The sequence below is a fragment of the Liolophura sinensis genome, chromosome 13 (genome assembly GCF_032854445.1).
Source record: "Liolophura sinensis isolate JHLJ2023 chromosome 13, CUHK_Ljap_v2, whole genome shotgun sequence".
NCBI lineage: Eukaryota > Metazoa > Mollusca > Polyplacophora > Chitonida > Chitonidae > Liolophura > Liolophura sinensis.
This window is the reverse complement of record NC_088307.1, coordinates 8,422,728-8,439,834: the sequence shown is the minus strand read 5'-3', so window position 1 is coordinate 8,439,834 and position 17,107 is coordinate 8,422,728. Positions and strand designations below refer to the sequence as shown.

The 17,107-nt window shown below is 39.9% G+C and overlaps 1 protein-coding gene across 1 annotated transcript in view; it reads right to left on the bottom strand.

Moving 5' to 3' along the window:
* Positions 1 to 4,610: 4,610 nt before the first annotated feature.
* The window catches only part of LOC135480288 (large neutral amino acids transporter small subunit 1-like), a 38,850-nt gene continuing 26,353 nt past the window's right edge, over positions 4,611 to 17,107 (bottom strand). Inside the window, exons 5-11 of the mRNA XM_064760087.1 lie at positions 16,523 to 16,646; positions 15,781 to 15,884; positions 12,032 to 12,128; positions 11,036 to 11,185; positions 10,091 to 10,175; positions 9,477 to 9,569; positions 4,611 to 8,690 (exon numbers count right to left, since the gene is read on the bottom strand). Of these exons, the coding sequence (XP_064616157.1) occupies positions 8,626 to 8,690; positions 9,477 to 9,569; positions 10,091 to 10,175; positions 11,036 to 11,185; positions 12,032 to 12,128; positions 15,781 to 15,884; positions 16,523 to 16,646 (718 nt within the window). The 3' untranslated portion in view covers positions 4,611 to 8,625. The remainder of the gene's footprint in view (positions 8,691 to 9,476; positions 9,570 to 10,090; positions 10,176 to 11,035; positions 11,186 to 12,031; positions 12,129 to 15,780; positions 15,885 to 16,522; positions 16,647 to 17,107) is intronic.

Here is a 17,107-nt window from a genome sequence, read left to right as displayed (position 1 = left end):
TCTGACAAGGATTTACCTCAACTGGAATGTCTACAGTAGAATTGGTTGTATCAGTATTTTTTTGTATTTCGTGCTTCCTAACATGAAGGAGGTTTATATACATGCATACAGATCTATTTGACCCTCCATATGATGACACTGACAAGAATTAAGGTATTAAATGTTTGTGAAATATTAATGGCAAATTTATGCAATTTTAAATTCTCATGCTTTATTAATTCACAAATGGTGTTTTATACCTTTTGTCAACTAATTTTGGATGTTGTTATAATCCTGCAAGTTCTTTTGTCCATGACCTAATTATCTAGAGAATGAATTCCTAAATTCTGTCCAATTTTTGAATCTACCACCAAGACAGAAGCCTGTTGAAAACAGTGGCAGTTGTGCTCATTTTTGTCGCACAATATATGTTGTTTTTTTCATCTTAACACTGGAGTTGAAGGACTTCTTTATTAGGATGATCCGGTGTGTTGTCTATCAACAGCAGTAAGCTGGTATTTTATGTAATTCACTCTTTGACAAATAAACAGTAACTCCTGTTTGTCTACCATATACATGTAGGTTCTTTTTTCAACTATTTTTTGAAGTATATGCAATTAAACATATTCAGATTGCAGTCATCACATATAGCAATAACCATTAGATTCATGGTACATCTTGATTGAACATGTATTTCTGTTTCTGACTGTTAAGATTTATTTGATTGGTGTTTTACGCGGTACAAGAATATTTCACTGATATGACGGCGATCAGCATTATGGTAGGAGGAAACCGAGCAGGGCCCAGTGAAAACCAACGACCATCCACAGGTTGCTGCCCGACCTCCCCATGTACGGCTGACTGTTAAGATAATAAACAGTACACTTCTCTACCAAATCTTGTATCATTTGTGTTTTCAATTCATTACTGTAACAAGGAGTTGAATTTTTAAGTTTTCTGCTGATTGTCTGACTGTTGAGATAGCCCATCCTGGAGAGAAGCATCTCAGCGTATTTATTCACTACAGCTGTTGTTGCCGGACAACAATCTTTATTTTCCGTATTGTTCAGTTTCTTTGAACAAGATCAGTGATATGCAGAATATAAGGGAGTTATACACTGCTTACCATTACCAGTGGATGTGTCGATCATACTGCTGAGACAAGGGTTATGGTCATAGTGATAGATACTGTCAAAGAGAAAAACAAACAAGATTCCGTCTCCTTTCATACAGAATAGACATCCACCTTTTCTGCCTTATAGGCTCTTGAAATTTTCATATTTCCCGATCATTGAAACACCATGTAAAAGTCACTAGAAACAGGACACGCACCTAGTCAGAGTATACTGACACCTGGCATGACACCCCATCCACTCACTGTAAGCAGATGTCCACCCTGTCATAATATACAGACACCTGATCTTATGCCACAGCCTGTCACAGTATACGGACACCTGGCATGACACCCCATCCACTCAATGTATGCAGATGTCCAACCTGTCATAATATACAGACACCTGATCTTTTGCCACAGCCTGTCACAGTATATGGACACCTGGCATGACACCCCATCCACTCACTGTATGCAGATGTCCACCCTGTCAATATACAGACGCCTGATCTTATGGCACAGCCTGTCACAGTATACTGACACCTGGTATGACCCCCCCCCCCCCCCCATCCACTCACTCTATGCAGATGTCCACCCTGTCATAATATACAGACACCTAATCTTATGCCACAGCCTGTCACAGTATACGGACACCTGGCATGACACCCCATCCACTCAATGTATGCAGATGTCCAACCTGTCACAATATACAGACACCTGATCTTTTGCCACAGCCTGTCACAGTATATGGACACCTGGCATGACACCCCATCCACTCACTCTATGCAGATGTCCACCCTGTCAATATACAGACGCCTGATCTTATGCCACAGCCTGTCACAGTATACTGATGCCTGGCATGACCCCCCATCCACTCACTCTATGCAGATGTCCACCCTGTCATAATATATAGACACCTGATCTTATGCCACAGCCTGTCACAGTATACTGATGCCTGGCATGACACCCCATCCACTCACTGTATGCAGATGTCCACCCTGTTATAATATACAGACGCCTGATCTTATGCCACAGCCTGTCACAGTATACGGACACCTGGCATGACACCCCATCCACTCACTCTATGCAGATGTCCACCCTGTTATAATATACAGACACCTGATCTTTGTCACAGCCTGTCACAGTATACGGACACCTGGCATGACACCCCATCCACACACTGTATGCAGATGTCCACCCTGTTATAATATACAGACACCTGATCTTTTGCCACAGTCTGTCACAGTATACTGATGCCTGGCATGACACCCCATCCACTCACTCTATGCAGATGTCCACCCTGTCAATATACAGACACCTGATCTTATGCCACAGCCTGTCACAGTATACTGACACCTGGTATGACCCCCCCATCCACTCACTGTATGCAGATGTCTACCCGTTATAATATATAGACACCTGATCTTTTGCCACAGCCTGTCACAGTATACGGACACCTGGCATGACACCCCATCCACTCACTGTATGCAGATGTCCACCCTGTTATAATATACAGACACCTGATCTTTTGCCACAGCCTGTCACAGTATACAAACACCTGGCATGACACCCCATCCACTCACTGTATGCAGATGCCTCACCCACTCACTGTATACTAACACCTGATCTTATGCCTCTCCTTGTCACAGTATAAGGACGCCTAATCTTTCGTTTCAACTTGTCTCAGTATACAGACATGACACCGCACACACTCACTGTATACCAACACCAGACCAGATGCCTGAACTTGTCACTGTATACCGACACCTGACCAGACGCCTGAACTTGTCACTGTATACCGACACCAGACCAGACACCTGAACTTGTCACTGTATACCGACACCTGACCAGATCCCTCACTGTATACCGCCACCTGAGTGTAAACCTCACCCTGTCACAGTATACCTATAGTAGATATGACACTCCATCCACCCCCTGTATACCGACACCAGACCAGACGCCTCAACCTATCACAGTATACCAACACCTGACCTTATGCCTCACCAGGTTACAGTATACCAACACCTGACCTTACGCCTCACCCGGCTACAGTACACCGACACCTAATGTTACGCCACACCCGGTTACAGTATACTGACACCTGATCTTTCGCCTCACCCGGTTACAGTATAAGGACACCTAATCTTACGCCTCAACCTGTCACAATATACGGATACCAGACATGACACCCCACCCCACCCCGGTATATAGGCAGCGGACAAGACACTCCATCCAGGCACAGTATAGCGGTACCTACATATACACTAACATGTAAAGGACACCGGACAGCACACCCAACCCACAGTATACACGTATGTGTATCAACACCAAGCTGGGTGATGGGCTGCAATTTTACATCAGAAAAATCTCTGACTGTGTACAACAGTACTTGGCAAGCTAATGTATGTATTTCAATATTTACCTTTATTTTCTTGACTGGCATTTAAACCCTTAATGTTTCACTTGTGTTACTGAGGTATCGCTTGCTTTCTAACTTTAAGTAGCACACTGGTCCAGCACATGGACCTTTGTTATCTCCCCTGTTCTAACATCATCACTGGGATTGTTTCCACATCCTGTTTTGACTTGAGTAAAAACTTTTAAGCTCCAAAATGTTAGAGCTAAATTTCCGACTTTGTAAATTAAAATTTTGACCACCTCATCAATGTTATCTTATTACAAATGTATCAAAATTTCAACTTCCGTTACCAAAAACTAAGCATTATGACAACATATTAAATTTTAAGTCGCTATAGAGTCAGCACCAAGGTGTAGTTTCTTGAAATGCGCTTAGTTAAGTAAGCCCTTACATGCAACTGCACCATGACAACGCCTGTTGTAGAGATATATAAAGCGCTCTTTAATAGTTAAGGGCTACACTAAGTACGATTCATTCAACCATGCAGCCCAGTACATGCATTATTGCTGTCATTACTAAACTTGCTGCTGTTTTATTGGTTGAGATATTCTCAGAGAGGCTCTAAATTCAAAAGGCTGAATTGCTACAGAGGGCGCAAGTATTTGAGAATGAGGCTGATTCTGTCCTGTAACAGTGTGATCAATCACCTGCAACAACAACCATCCTTTAGTTGACCAAGCCAGCCAGGGCCCATTTTTGGGAGGGGGGGGGGGGGGGGGGGGAGAGCACACCGTATTTTACTGCATTACTTTTTGCAATGTAAAAATGTACCTTCAGCTCATTACTGTCTTAAAGTTGTACTTTTGACAATAACACCTCAGTTTTTCTGATATGAAATTAATCAAACTTTACAAAAACAAGGTCTCAGGCAACACTATAAAGGTGACGGACTCATCAGAATCAAAATGTGTCACCTGAAAAAATGCCAAACTTTAGGTGAAATACAGCAAAAACACTGAAGTACCACTACTCATGTCTTACAGCAAAAACATGTCTTACAGCAAAAACACTGAAGTAGCACTGCTCATGTCTTACAGCAAAAACACTGAAGTAGCACTGCTCATGTCTTACAGCAAAAACACAAAAGCTGTGAACTACGAGACTTAATTTTTATTTTTCTTGTTGAATTCTAATAAATCTATACATTCCCACCACTACATAGTGCACTGCTACGTACCTTGCTATATGTACATTACACTCCTGCTCAAAGGCAAGTTCTGCCACTGCCAGGAACCACTTGTGTTGTCTTTATTCACTTTATTAACACTGGCACAGTCCATCTACTTACTTCAAGGACATTTTAAAAATTTCATTTCTTTGTTTATTTATTTATTATTTAATTCTGATCAATATTTGAACACAGTAACAACATTTCACTGAATTTTCACAACTACTATCACCATGAAGGGTTCATGGATATGGCAATATATACGTATCTGGAGCAAACAGGCATTACATATAACTACACTTGATGGCACAATTTTTTCTAGAAATTATAAAATTTTGCGAATTTTACACAAACAAATCAAATCAGGAAAAAAAAAAATCACGTCCAAAAAAAACCCCAGCATATCAGACATTGCTAAATCAAAAAAGTTCAATCATTTCAATTTTACAAAATCATACCAAAATCAATTCTGATTTGTGGGTGTGAGAGATAGGCAAGTCCAGCCTAAGCTGAATTATAGGGACGGCAGATTTATTCAAGCGTGACCAAGGTTGCAGGGTATAATCAAGGAAACTCTCTCTGCTGTCAGCCAAATGGCATGGATTCTACATCCCTTTATAATAACGTGAAACACAGACTTACCATATCTGGTTGTCAGGTTATCTACGTGTTGAGATTTATATCTGTGTATCTGGTTTTAAATCCTATACTCAAGAATGTTGCACTTAATGTATTTCTTCAACCGTGTCACAAGGTGTTTATTCAGGCATATTCTGAGGGCATTTTTCTGTGTAAACTGATTAAATTTTTGTGAAGCCCTGAAATTGGTCAATACAACCAATGTAGTTTTGACTTCAAAATCACATTAAAAGTGTGCATAAATTGCACTGAAAGTTGGGGAGTTAGGGCCCATCATGAGGATCAAGTGTGCTACACTGTAAGTACCCTATGTGTGTGCATTAGGCCCAAACATAAAGCTGATAAAAACACAAACTTAACCCAGGAATAAATGAATTTAATGCTAAAAACACAAACTTTAGCCAGGAATAAATGAATTTAATGCCAAAAACACAAACTTTATCCAGGAATAAATGATTTTAATAACTCTTGGAATTCACCTTCAATCATTTACCTCACCACGATGTGGCTGCCATATTTCCCAAGTTCCATTACGCCATAATCATTCATCAAATCCGCTAAAAGCGCAAATGCCCTTAATCATGTCCTGCAGGTACAGTTCCAGAATTTATGGCTTGTGAATTCATTTCCCGCAATCAACTCGCAGGTTAGCAAAAAAAAAAAAAAATTTTTTTTATATTCTTTTAAGATGTTTTAAGATTGTATGTACACTTGACAATGCTTTCAGAAGAAAAATAACCTTCTTCAGTCATATACATACACACATTTGTTTTCACTACTGTAAATGCAACAGATTTAAGAATTTGAAAAATAACCTTAAAAATAGCATCCTATCCTAGATTTTTACACAACAAAAAAACAAACAAAAAAACCCATAAACACACACACAAAGTACATGAAATGCCACAAAAAATACACAAAAAACATCCCATTAGTAAATGCAAAACTGTCATAAAATTTCAGGGCTGATTTTTTGTCATGTTTGCTTTTGACATAAATGTACATGTTGATAAAAATTACACTTTGACTCCCAATGTACCATAACAGAACCCTAATCCCATACAAACTCCTCAAACCTCAAAACAAATTTCTTCAAAATTTGTTACATGAAACCTATATGGAGATCCTTTTGTAGAAAAATCTCAGCCATATAAAAACTGTGTTGGCAGTGAAACATTCCTGAAAGACAAAATGAACCACTGACCAAAGCAAGAAATAAAATGTTCACATGCAATAGCAGTGAGGAAATGGGGCTGATTTTCTACATTTATCCCAGTTCCAGATTCAAGGAACACAATTTTCAGTCCCCAGTAAATACTTCTCATTTTTCAGGCCCTGGTTCATGTTTCACACTTTTCAGTCCCTGGTCCGTGTTCTACATTTTTCACAGTTCCAGGCTCACGTTTCACATTTTTCACAGTTTCAGGTTCATGTTTCAGATTTTCACAGTTCCATGTTCATATTTCATATTTTTCACCGTTTCAGGTTCATGTTTCACATTTTTTCACTGTCCAGGTTCATGTTCCGCATTTCTAACATTCTTAGCTTTATGTTCCACATTTCTGATATTGCCACTTTACATTCCCCATTTTTTAGTCCCTGGTTTATGGGAACAGAACACCCAAAATACCCAGGTAAAGCCACATACCATTTCAATAAATAAAAAATAAATGATGGAATACTACACTTATGGCTTATTCTAGAGAGTAGATCTATATATACCCATGTAGATGTAGCAGTGAAATCTGGTCACTGATTACTCACAAATGGTGGAGTGCGGGTGGGGAAGAGGGGGTGCAGGCGGGGAGGAAGGGGTGGGGGCGAGGAGGTGATTGAGGGGAAGACTGGAAAAGGCCGGGGAGTGGGGTTAAGGTATGAGGATGGGTGAGTTGTTGAGGGTGGTGGGGGTGAAGACTGGAAAAGGCCGGGGAGGAGGGGTTAAGATATGAGGATGGGGGAGTTGTTGAGGGTGGTGGCGGATCAACTGGAATCTTCTTCAAACAGGGACACTTTCGTGACGTGTCTGATGTGGAATGAAGAAAGAATTTTGCCTTAAAAATTTACTTGTGAGAATTCATTTTTAGCAGCAAACAAAGACCATAAAATGTTACTTTTGGTGTCAAAACTTGCTTTTTTCCAGCAAGTTAAAATGAGTGCCTTGGTCATGTTCAGATTTTCACGACAATTATTGTATATTTGTCATCTGTCAAACATTCAACTATCTGAAGTTAGAACATCATTCTAAAATTTCTTACAAACATTGACTGAGTTGTGACAGTGACAATAATAATAGATGGGGAAATCACTAAAGATTATTAATCAGTATTAAATCAAACACACATTATACTCCAACAGAAACCAATAACTGATTTTCAGTCAATTACTCTAAATCTGAAAACCCTGAGAATCTGGACAATAATTATGAAACAGATCTAAACAATCTTCCAGAAACAAACGGTGTTGTTAAAAAATTAAATGCCATATATTGTGGAAAACAGCATTGTGAACATACAGATCTGTTCATGCCGCTATCATGCCACTATCAATCATCATAATAATCGCAACAATATTCCTTTAACATCTCACTGTGACAAGGATAAAAAAGATGTAATTACTGGCATCATTAGTTAAAGCTAGTCAACAAATTTAAAACTTGCTATACGCTGGATTTGAGATACTAATAAGCATTGCAAATGGCAAGTCAATAATGTCTGAGTGGCAAATGTCATGGTATACCAGGGCATTAAAAATTTTCCTCCTAAAACCTAAAAACATTTTCTAAAAAAATGTTCAGGAAACTCTAAACATAATTTATGTGAGATTTCTTAATGAAGTCCACCGGCATCAGTAAACGCAGAACAATCTGTGACTAACTATTTAGATCCCCAAGACATGAAATATGTACAGAAGGAGTCCTAGACTCTGCTAAGTTTCTAAAAAATAAAATCAAATAAAATAATCTATTCAATGGCAGCCAGCGAGAAATCCTCTGTTTTTGTTTCCAACGCAGAGCACACAGCTGTTCGTGACAACGACGTCACAGACAAGACGAAAGCTTACTCAAAGGTAATCTTCCATGTGCAGGGCATGGGAAATGGCAGCTTGTAGTTATCTCCCTTTGTGTCCAGGTCTTGGAGCTTCTGTGTTAGAGGCTGATTTCTCACCACAAGTTTGTTGGTTTTCTCAAACAAGACTGATGAAGCGCTCCGTCAGTGAAAAGAAGTTACAAGATCCGAGATGCATTTCTTAAATGAGTAGTCAGTCACTTCAGGGACCAAACTTGATACCCAGTTCTCACATTCTTTTTGCCTACACTGTTTTCTTTTCCTCTGGCACACACATCATGGCTTTCTGCATCAAAACTGTCATATTGTCTGCAAGTACCAGTAAGACAGAAGTCGTAAAAACATGTTATGCACATTTCAACTGCCACATTGTAAACTATGCCATAGAAACACAAGCACTATGCATAGTTTTGCAACTGTTATTAATTTATTTGACTGGTGTTTTATGCTATACTCAAGAATATTTTACTCCTATGACTGCAGCAAACATTATGGTGGGAGGAAACTGGGCACAGACCAGGTGAACCCCACGACCATTTTTGCACTTGTGTTTAGAAACTACATAAAACTGACACCTTGTTTTTTAATTTATTATTTTCTGCACAATATGACCAAATGTTACAACAATTTTGATACATTTATTTTCATCGTTATAAATCTTCATGGAAAATAATTCCCAACTAAACTCCGTGTAAGACAACATAAACTCTTCTTATCAGGACCCACGAAACACAATCTTGAAAATTTCCCACTCCACAGGGCAAGTGAAACCAACATCTGGCATATCTGACAATTTAAAAATGAACATCTCAAACGTTCGTACTTTATCAATTCATAGCTCAATTGCAGCCCAATAATTTTGTCCCATAATATATCTGACTAAAAAAAAAAAAGAGATAAATAAAGGGGGGCTGGGGGTTATAAGGGGGAGGTGTTTTGACATGAGCGTGAACACTTGAGGAAATTGTTATCCCATGTTCCCAACAGTGTTCAAGATTCATTTCTTGTATGCACATTACAATTTTATACAAAGCAGTCCAGCTTCCCAAATTATCCCACTCATTAAATCAATCCAATGGTAGGAATACCGCTTACCAGTAAAATTCATGATACTCTTGGGCTTCTTTTTCCATAGTACAAATATGATGTATACCGGTATCCCGCTGGCAATGATGGCACAGCCCAATCCTGCAAAAACATGGACCATTTTAACACTCAATAAAGGATTTACGTATGTTTAGGAACATACAGGTACTTGTAAATCCTGAAATTAATAATTTAGAATCCACTTCATGAGCACATCAACACACAACACACACATATATATATATATATATATATATATAATTTTTTTTTCATAATATCAGTTTCATTGCATTAAAATGGGCTGACAAAGAAAAATAATTTTTCTCCACAATTCCTCCCCTCCCCCCCACCCCCCAACCCCATCCAAAGGTTACACTGAAGTTTCTCACGAAAAGTGAGGGCACTACGTGTAAGCACTGATTCATTAATTCATGGCTGTTTGATCCAATTTTAAAGAATAATTTCATGTATAAAACAAGGGCATTCAGTTCCAAGAATCCTGAAATTTCCCAATCCGAGGCTGGAACTGAACCAATGCCTCAGTGACTGAAGGAAATGCCACTTTTAAGAAAAACAAAACAAAACAAAAAAAAACACAATGCATTGAGGTTTGTGGTACATACCAGTTTCCACAGGGGTGGAGTAAATAGGCAGGATAATGAGGAATAAGGTGACCATAACGTAAATGATCGGCCACACTAGCGCCACCTGGAGGAAAGACAAGACATTGTTTGATACGGTGTACAGGAAAAGACAGATTCAGACTTGACACCAGGCTAGGTTGTTGGTTGTGGGCCGGATTCACAAAGGGGTAAATAGAATGCTTACATGTAACTATGGCGATGTAATCCTTATAATAATACAATTTGTCTTGATAGTTATTTGGATGTTATTATAGCTTTCATTTCATAATGTTCATCATAAAGACAACAGAAAACTACGCGTAAAACTTCTTTCATTTAGTTTTTTCAGATTTTTTTTAAAAGTGTTGAAAAACATTCAAATGTTTGAATAGTAAAGTAGGTTTTATGAGCCATACGGACGGTATCTAGGAACTCCGACATCACATCATCTTTTTTTCTGATGCTCACCAGAAGAAAGGAATTTTCGGGAACATCATTTCGGTATTCTTTTAGACAAAAGTCAAAAAAGTTATTCCAACATTCAGTGTCATGATTTGAGTTGGATAAACTTCCTGTGACATCAGAATTCCTAACCTGTGATAGTATGGTCCATCAAGCTTACCTTAGAATTCAAACACTTGAGCGCCTTTAATACCCCAAAAAATATATATGAAAGTATATTTATGCTCAGTTTTAAGTGGTCTATTTAGCTGTGCCTACTTTGATTTTAGAGGGTTTTTTAAGGGTGTTTGGTGAATTTATTTCTCATTATTATATAATATTGAAGAAAGTCATTCTGAAGTTTTCAAATTTCTCTTTAAATCATAATTTAAAACTTTGATAAAATGTGGTTTATCTTGAGCAACATTGTTTCCATAGATATCACTTAATAGACTGTGTCCATGAACAAGAAGACGACACTATCCAGTTAATGAAAATCCATACCCTGATTGGACGATCCATATGGGGTCTCGTATAACGGAAATACAGGAGAGAGACGACAGACAGACCAATGGCCAGCCAGTTTACAAAGCTCACATAGTTGATGAGGAGATAAATATCTGAGGAGGCTAAGTACAGCAGGGACAAGAAACCCTACAAGGAAAAACAAGATAATTCAGAGAAAATATATCCAAAGACTTTCAAATGCATAAATGAATGAATGATTATGGCTTAACACTATATCTTGGCTTATATCGGCAGCATTATCGTGGAAAAGCATTTGCATAACTCAAGCTGGCTTTCGAACCTGAGCTGAGGTGTCACAAAATGAATCTACGTACACAATTTTATCAAAATTGGACAACATTTGAATCTATTAACATACAGTGAGCGAATTGTAGTTGTGGAATTAAAAAAGTATGCAAGAAATTATTCGCCGACTGGGCTGGCTTTCTAACATGTGAGGTTCCCGCAAATGAGCCCACACAGAAACTTGCACTACAACTGGACAGTATTTTCAGCAATTAATACCCTGCACTGTGATATTTTGGCAGTGTGAAAAGCTAAGGTTCACCAGGAAAACACGTTTACAAGATTGATCGATTGCTACTCAAAGAAATAACCAAGAATTTTTCATTTTTATGATCACTGATGACAGTCAGTTTATAATTCTGAGCAAACCAAAGTGTTTAGCATAAACCATTGACCTTTGGCAAATTACTGCTGATCTTTCCCATGTGTGACATACGAGCTTATATGTTGTATTAGTAAAAGGCAAGTACTCTTCAAAGAAGGTTTATGTGCATAAATGGACACACAAGCGTTGCTGATCGCTTCTTTTCACCAAGGCACTTACGAGCAGAAAATGCCAAAATCTACAAATTTTCTGTGCAAGGTTGGGACTAAACTAACACTTGCCTCCCTAAGATCTCTACGCCCTTCAGCCATGACCCGCTGTCTAACAGATTTAACTTTTAGTGAAATTTGAATGTTACTTACAATGAAGATGACGGCAGGCATGGGAGTGAGCCGCTGCACAGAGATCATACTGAGAATCTGAGGCATGTGACCCTCACGGGCTCCCACATAGAACAACCTGTCAACACAACAATGTGGCTTGTTAGCACAGACACAAGTGAGCCATTCCCACATAGAACAACCTGTCAACACAACAATGTGGCTTGTTAGTACTGACACAAGTGAGCCATTCCCACATAGAACGACCTGTCAACACAACAACGTGGCTTGTTAGCACAGACACAAGTGAGCCATTCCCACACAACACAACCTGTCAACACAACAATGTGGCTTGTTAGCACAGACACAAGTGAGCCATTCCCACATAGAACGACCTGTCAACACAACAACGTGGCTTGTTAGCACAGACACAAGTGAGCCATTCCCACATAGAACAACCTGTCAACACAACAATGTGGCTTGTTAGTACTGACACAAGTGAGCCATTCCCACATAGAACGACCTGTCAACACAACAACGTGGCTTGTTAGCACAGACACAAGTGAGCCATTCCCACACAGAAGGACCTGTCAACACAACAACGTGGCTTGTTAGCACAGACACAAGTGAGCCATTCCCACATAGAACAACCTGTCAACACAACAATGTGGCTTGTTAGTACAGACACAAGTGAGTCATTCCCACATAGAACGACCTGTCAACACAACAACGTGGCTTGTTAGTACTGACACAAGTGAGCCATTCCCACATAGAACAACCTGTCAACACAACAATGTGGCTTGTTAGCACAGACACAAGTGAGTCATTCCCACATAGAACAACCTGTCAACACAACAACGTGGCTTGTTAGTACAGACACAAGTGAGCCATTCCCACATAGAACAACCTGTCAACACAACAACGTGGCTTGTTAGTACAGACACAAGTGAGTCATTCCCACATAGAATGACCTGTAAACACAACAACGTGGCTTGTTAGCACAGACACAAGTGAGCCACTCCCACATAGAACAACCTGTCAACACAACAATGTGGCTTGTTAGCACAGACACAAGGGAGCCATTCCCACATAGAACAACCTGTCAACACAACAACGTGGCTTGTTAGCACAGACACAAGGGAGCCATTCCCACATAGAACAACCTGTCAACACAACAACGTGGCTTGTTAGTACAGACACAAGTGAGCCATTCCCACATAGAACAACCTGTCAACACAACAATGTGGCTTGTTAGTACAGACACAAGTGAGCCATTCCCACATAGAACGACCTGTCAACACAACAACGTGGCTTGTTAGTACAGACACAAGTGAGTCATTCCCACATAAAACGACCTGTCAACACAACAACGTGGCTTGTTAGCACAGACACAAGTGAGCCATTCCCACATAAAATGACCTGTCAACACAACAATGTGGCTTGTTAGCACAGACACAAGTGAGCCACTCCCACATAGAATGACCTGTCAACACAACAACGTGGCTTGTTAGCACAGACACAAGTGAGCCACTCCCACATAGAACAACCTGTCAACACAACAATGTGGCTTGTTAGCACAGACACAAGGGAGCCATTCCCACATAGAACGACCTGTCAACACAACAATGTGGCTTGTTAGTACAGACACAAGTGAGCCATTCCCACATAGAACGACCTGTCAACACAACAACGTGGCTTGTTAGCACAGACACAAGTGAGCCATTCCCACATAGAACGACCTGTCAACACTACAACGTGGCTTGTTAGCACAGACACAAGTGAGCCATTCCCACATAGAACGACCTGTCAACACAACAACGTGGCTTGTTAGCACAGACACAAGTGAGTCATTCCCACATAGAACGACCTGTCAACACAACAACGTGGCTTGTTAGCACAGACACAAGTGAGCCACTCCCACATAAAATGACCTGTCAACACAACAATGTGGCTTGTTAGCACAGACACAAGTGAGCCATTCCCACATAAAACAACCTGTCAACACAACAATGTGGCTTGTTAGTACAGACACAAGTGAGCCATTCCCACATAGAACAACCTGTAAACACAACGACGTGGCTTGTTAGCACAGACACAAGGGAGCCATTCCCACATAGAACGACCTGTCAACACAACAACGTGGCTTGTTAGTACAGACACAAGTGAGCCGTTCCCACATAGAACGACCTGTCAACACAACGACGTGGCTTGTTAGCACAGACACAAGTGAGCCATTCCCACATAGAACGACCTGTCAACACAACAACGTGGCTTGTTAGTACAGACACAAGTGAGCCATTCCCACATAAAACAACCTGTCAACACAACAATGTGGCTTGTTAGTACAGACACAAGTGAGCCATTCCCACATAGAACAACCTGTAAACACAACGACGTGGCTTGTTAGCACAGACACAAGGGAGCCATTCCCACATAGAACGACCTGTCAACACAACAACGTGGCTTGTTAGTACAGACACAAGTGAGCCGTTCCCACATAGAACGACCTGTCAACACAACAACGTGGCTTGTTAGTACAGACACAAGTGAGCCATTCCCACATAGAACAACCTGTCAACACAACAATGTGGCTTGTTAGTACAGACACAAGTGAGCCATTCCCACATAGAACAACCTGTCAACACAACAATGTGGCTTGTTAGTACAGACACAAGTGAGCCATTCCCACATAGAACAACCTGTCAACACAACAATGTGGCTTGTTAGTACAGACACAAGTGAGCCATTCCCACATAGAACAACCTGTCAACACAACAACGTGGCTTGTTAGTACAGACACAAGTGAGTCATTCCCATATAAAACAAACCTGTCAACCCGACAGAATGCAAAGTACATGTACATGGACAGGCGAGCGCCATGCACATGTCAAATAACGTCAACACAACAGAATTGGATGTATCACTCCAATTGTATATTGGCCCTGATATATTCATTTTTTTGGAGGCAAATAAAGGTCATAAAGTCTTACTTTCAGTGCTAAAACTTACATTTTTCCTGTAGATTATGATCTTACCTTACAAACAAACCCCAAAACACCTCAGAATCAGGCAAAATGATTAACTTAGACATGGATGAAATTTCAGTTCCAATACAGCATGTGGACGTACAAGCGTTGCTGACTGTTTGTTGTCGCCAATACAAGGGAAGGAATATATTTTATGTATTTATTTGGTGGGTGTTTTATGCAGTATTCAAGGTTATTTCACTTATGCAACGACAGCCACCATTGTGGTGGGAGGAAACCGGGCAGAGAACAGAGAATCCCACGATCATCCGCAGGTCGCTGGGACAGCTCCCAACAAAACAGTCAGGAAGGAATATAGAGTTAGTGCTTTGGTTTTAAAGTCATACTTAACAATTTTTCAGTCATATGACAATGAATGAGTCCTTAGAGTGCATGTAATGTGCCCCCTTGTTGCAGGACAGATTTCCACCTCTCTTTTATCTATTGCTGCTTCACTGAAAATTTACCGAAGGCAAGTAAGCCTTTCACCAGGGTCATTATACTGATAAGGGCCAACCAGTGGTTGGGCTATCCTCTCAATGCTGAACACCTAGCAGGGAAGCTACAACTTCCTCTTATAAGGTCTTAGGTGTGACCCGGCAAGGGATTAACCCTGGGTCTACTGTCTCCGAAGCAGACTCTACCAACTTGAGCCATCAGGGCCGGTCAGGAATGAATATAGGTCTGGAGTGTAAATGTTCATGTTTTGTAAATCAGACATTGGTAACAGAACAGGTTTTCTAAATCTGGTCTCTGGATAATTACCTTGAAGTGGTAAAGAGGATGCCATTCACACCTCCAAAAGTGGAGAGTGCCACAAAGACAGGCATAATCCACCACATGACTCCGTAGAGACGGACAGCGAAAGTCTGCAACAAGAAAATAATGCCATAGAATCGATGAACTTGAAATAAATCTAATACTGGATCTTAATTTAAAACAAACCTTCAAGAGAAACAATTTTTTTTTTTCAGAAAATAAGTTGTCAAAACTAATATAAGAAATCCACTGCTTACAAGACAAATGACATGGTCTTTAGGATACCAACAGAATTTTATAAAATTGAAATTAAAACAGATTGCATACAAGTACATAGTGTATTCGCATTAAACAACTTTCTTGTAATGGGTTTATTTTGTTCTTCAAAGGAAACCATTTGCTGAGCAAAGACTGTAACCATGCTAGGTCGGAGGCTAATGGACTAAAAAACTTGTGACATCTCCAGTTGTATGGTCAGATTGAAAGCATAATATAACTTATATTTTTGGATGAAAACTTGACTATGAAGTGTTCAAATGGTCAGTCTAACGACACAAAACACAAAATGTAGTCAATGTTGCCAGCTCTTTAAAACTTCTGGGGTGACACACTAGCCCTCTAATCATGCAAATATACATGTAGTAACAAACATGCCAAACCTTCCTCCTCATCCTTCTCACTCACCCCCCCCCCCCCAAAAATGTTCACAATTTCTCTCACAAATTCCTTAAGGTCTATTCTGTCTTACCACAGCAACAGCAGGAGAATTAATGATCTCTGTTGGGCTGACGGTAGTAAAGTAGGCCACGTTAGCCAAGGTGTAAATCACAGTCACCATGATGATGGAGATCCAGATGGCCTTTGGCAAGTTCCTGTGAAACAAGGGGCATAATCATCACTTATCTGTAGGACTTCATACAGCAGTTGTCTCCCCCTAGTTCTATAAAATCTAACAACAGAAATTTTTCGTTTTATTTTTGAGAATGTTGAGCCTGGAGTAAATAATGTCAGATAAGTAAATATAGAGTAGGTGTATTAAATGTGTGTGAGTTTCATGACAAACAGAAATCAACACTAGCTTTCAACAGCCACTATGCCTGAATATTTTACCATAAACTGGACTTTACAATAGTTCTATCACACACCGAATTTGCCAGGGACAGGTTGGCTGCCGCCAGAATAATGCATAACTAGGCAAATTATCAAGAGGCGGTGAAGGCCCAGCTAAGGTTGAACATATTTTTTTCTTTATGTAGCACATCATGTTAACCGATTTTAATAACATAATACTGGAGATCAAAACGTACCTCCATCCTTATTTAATGGTGCTCAG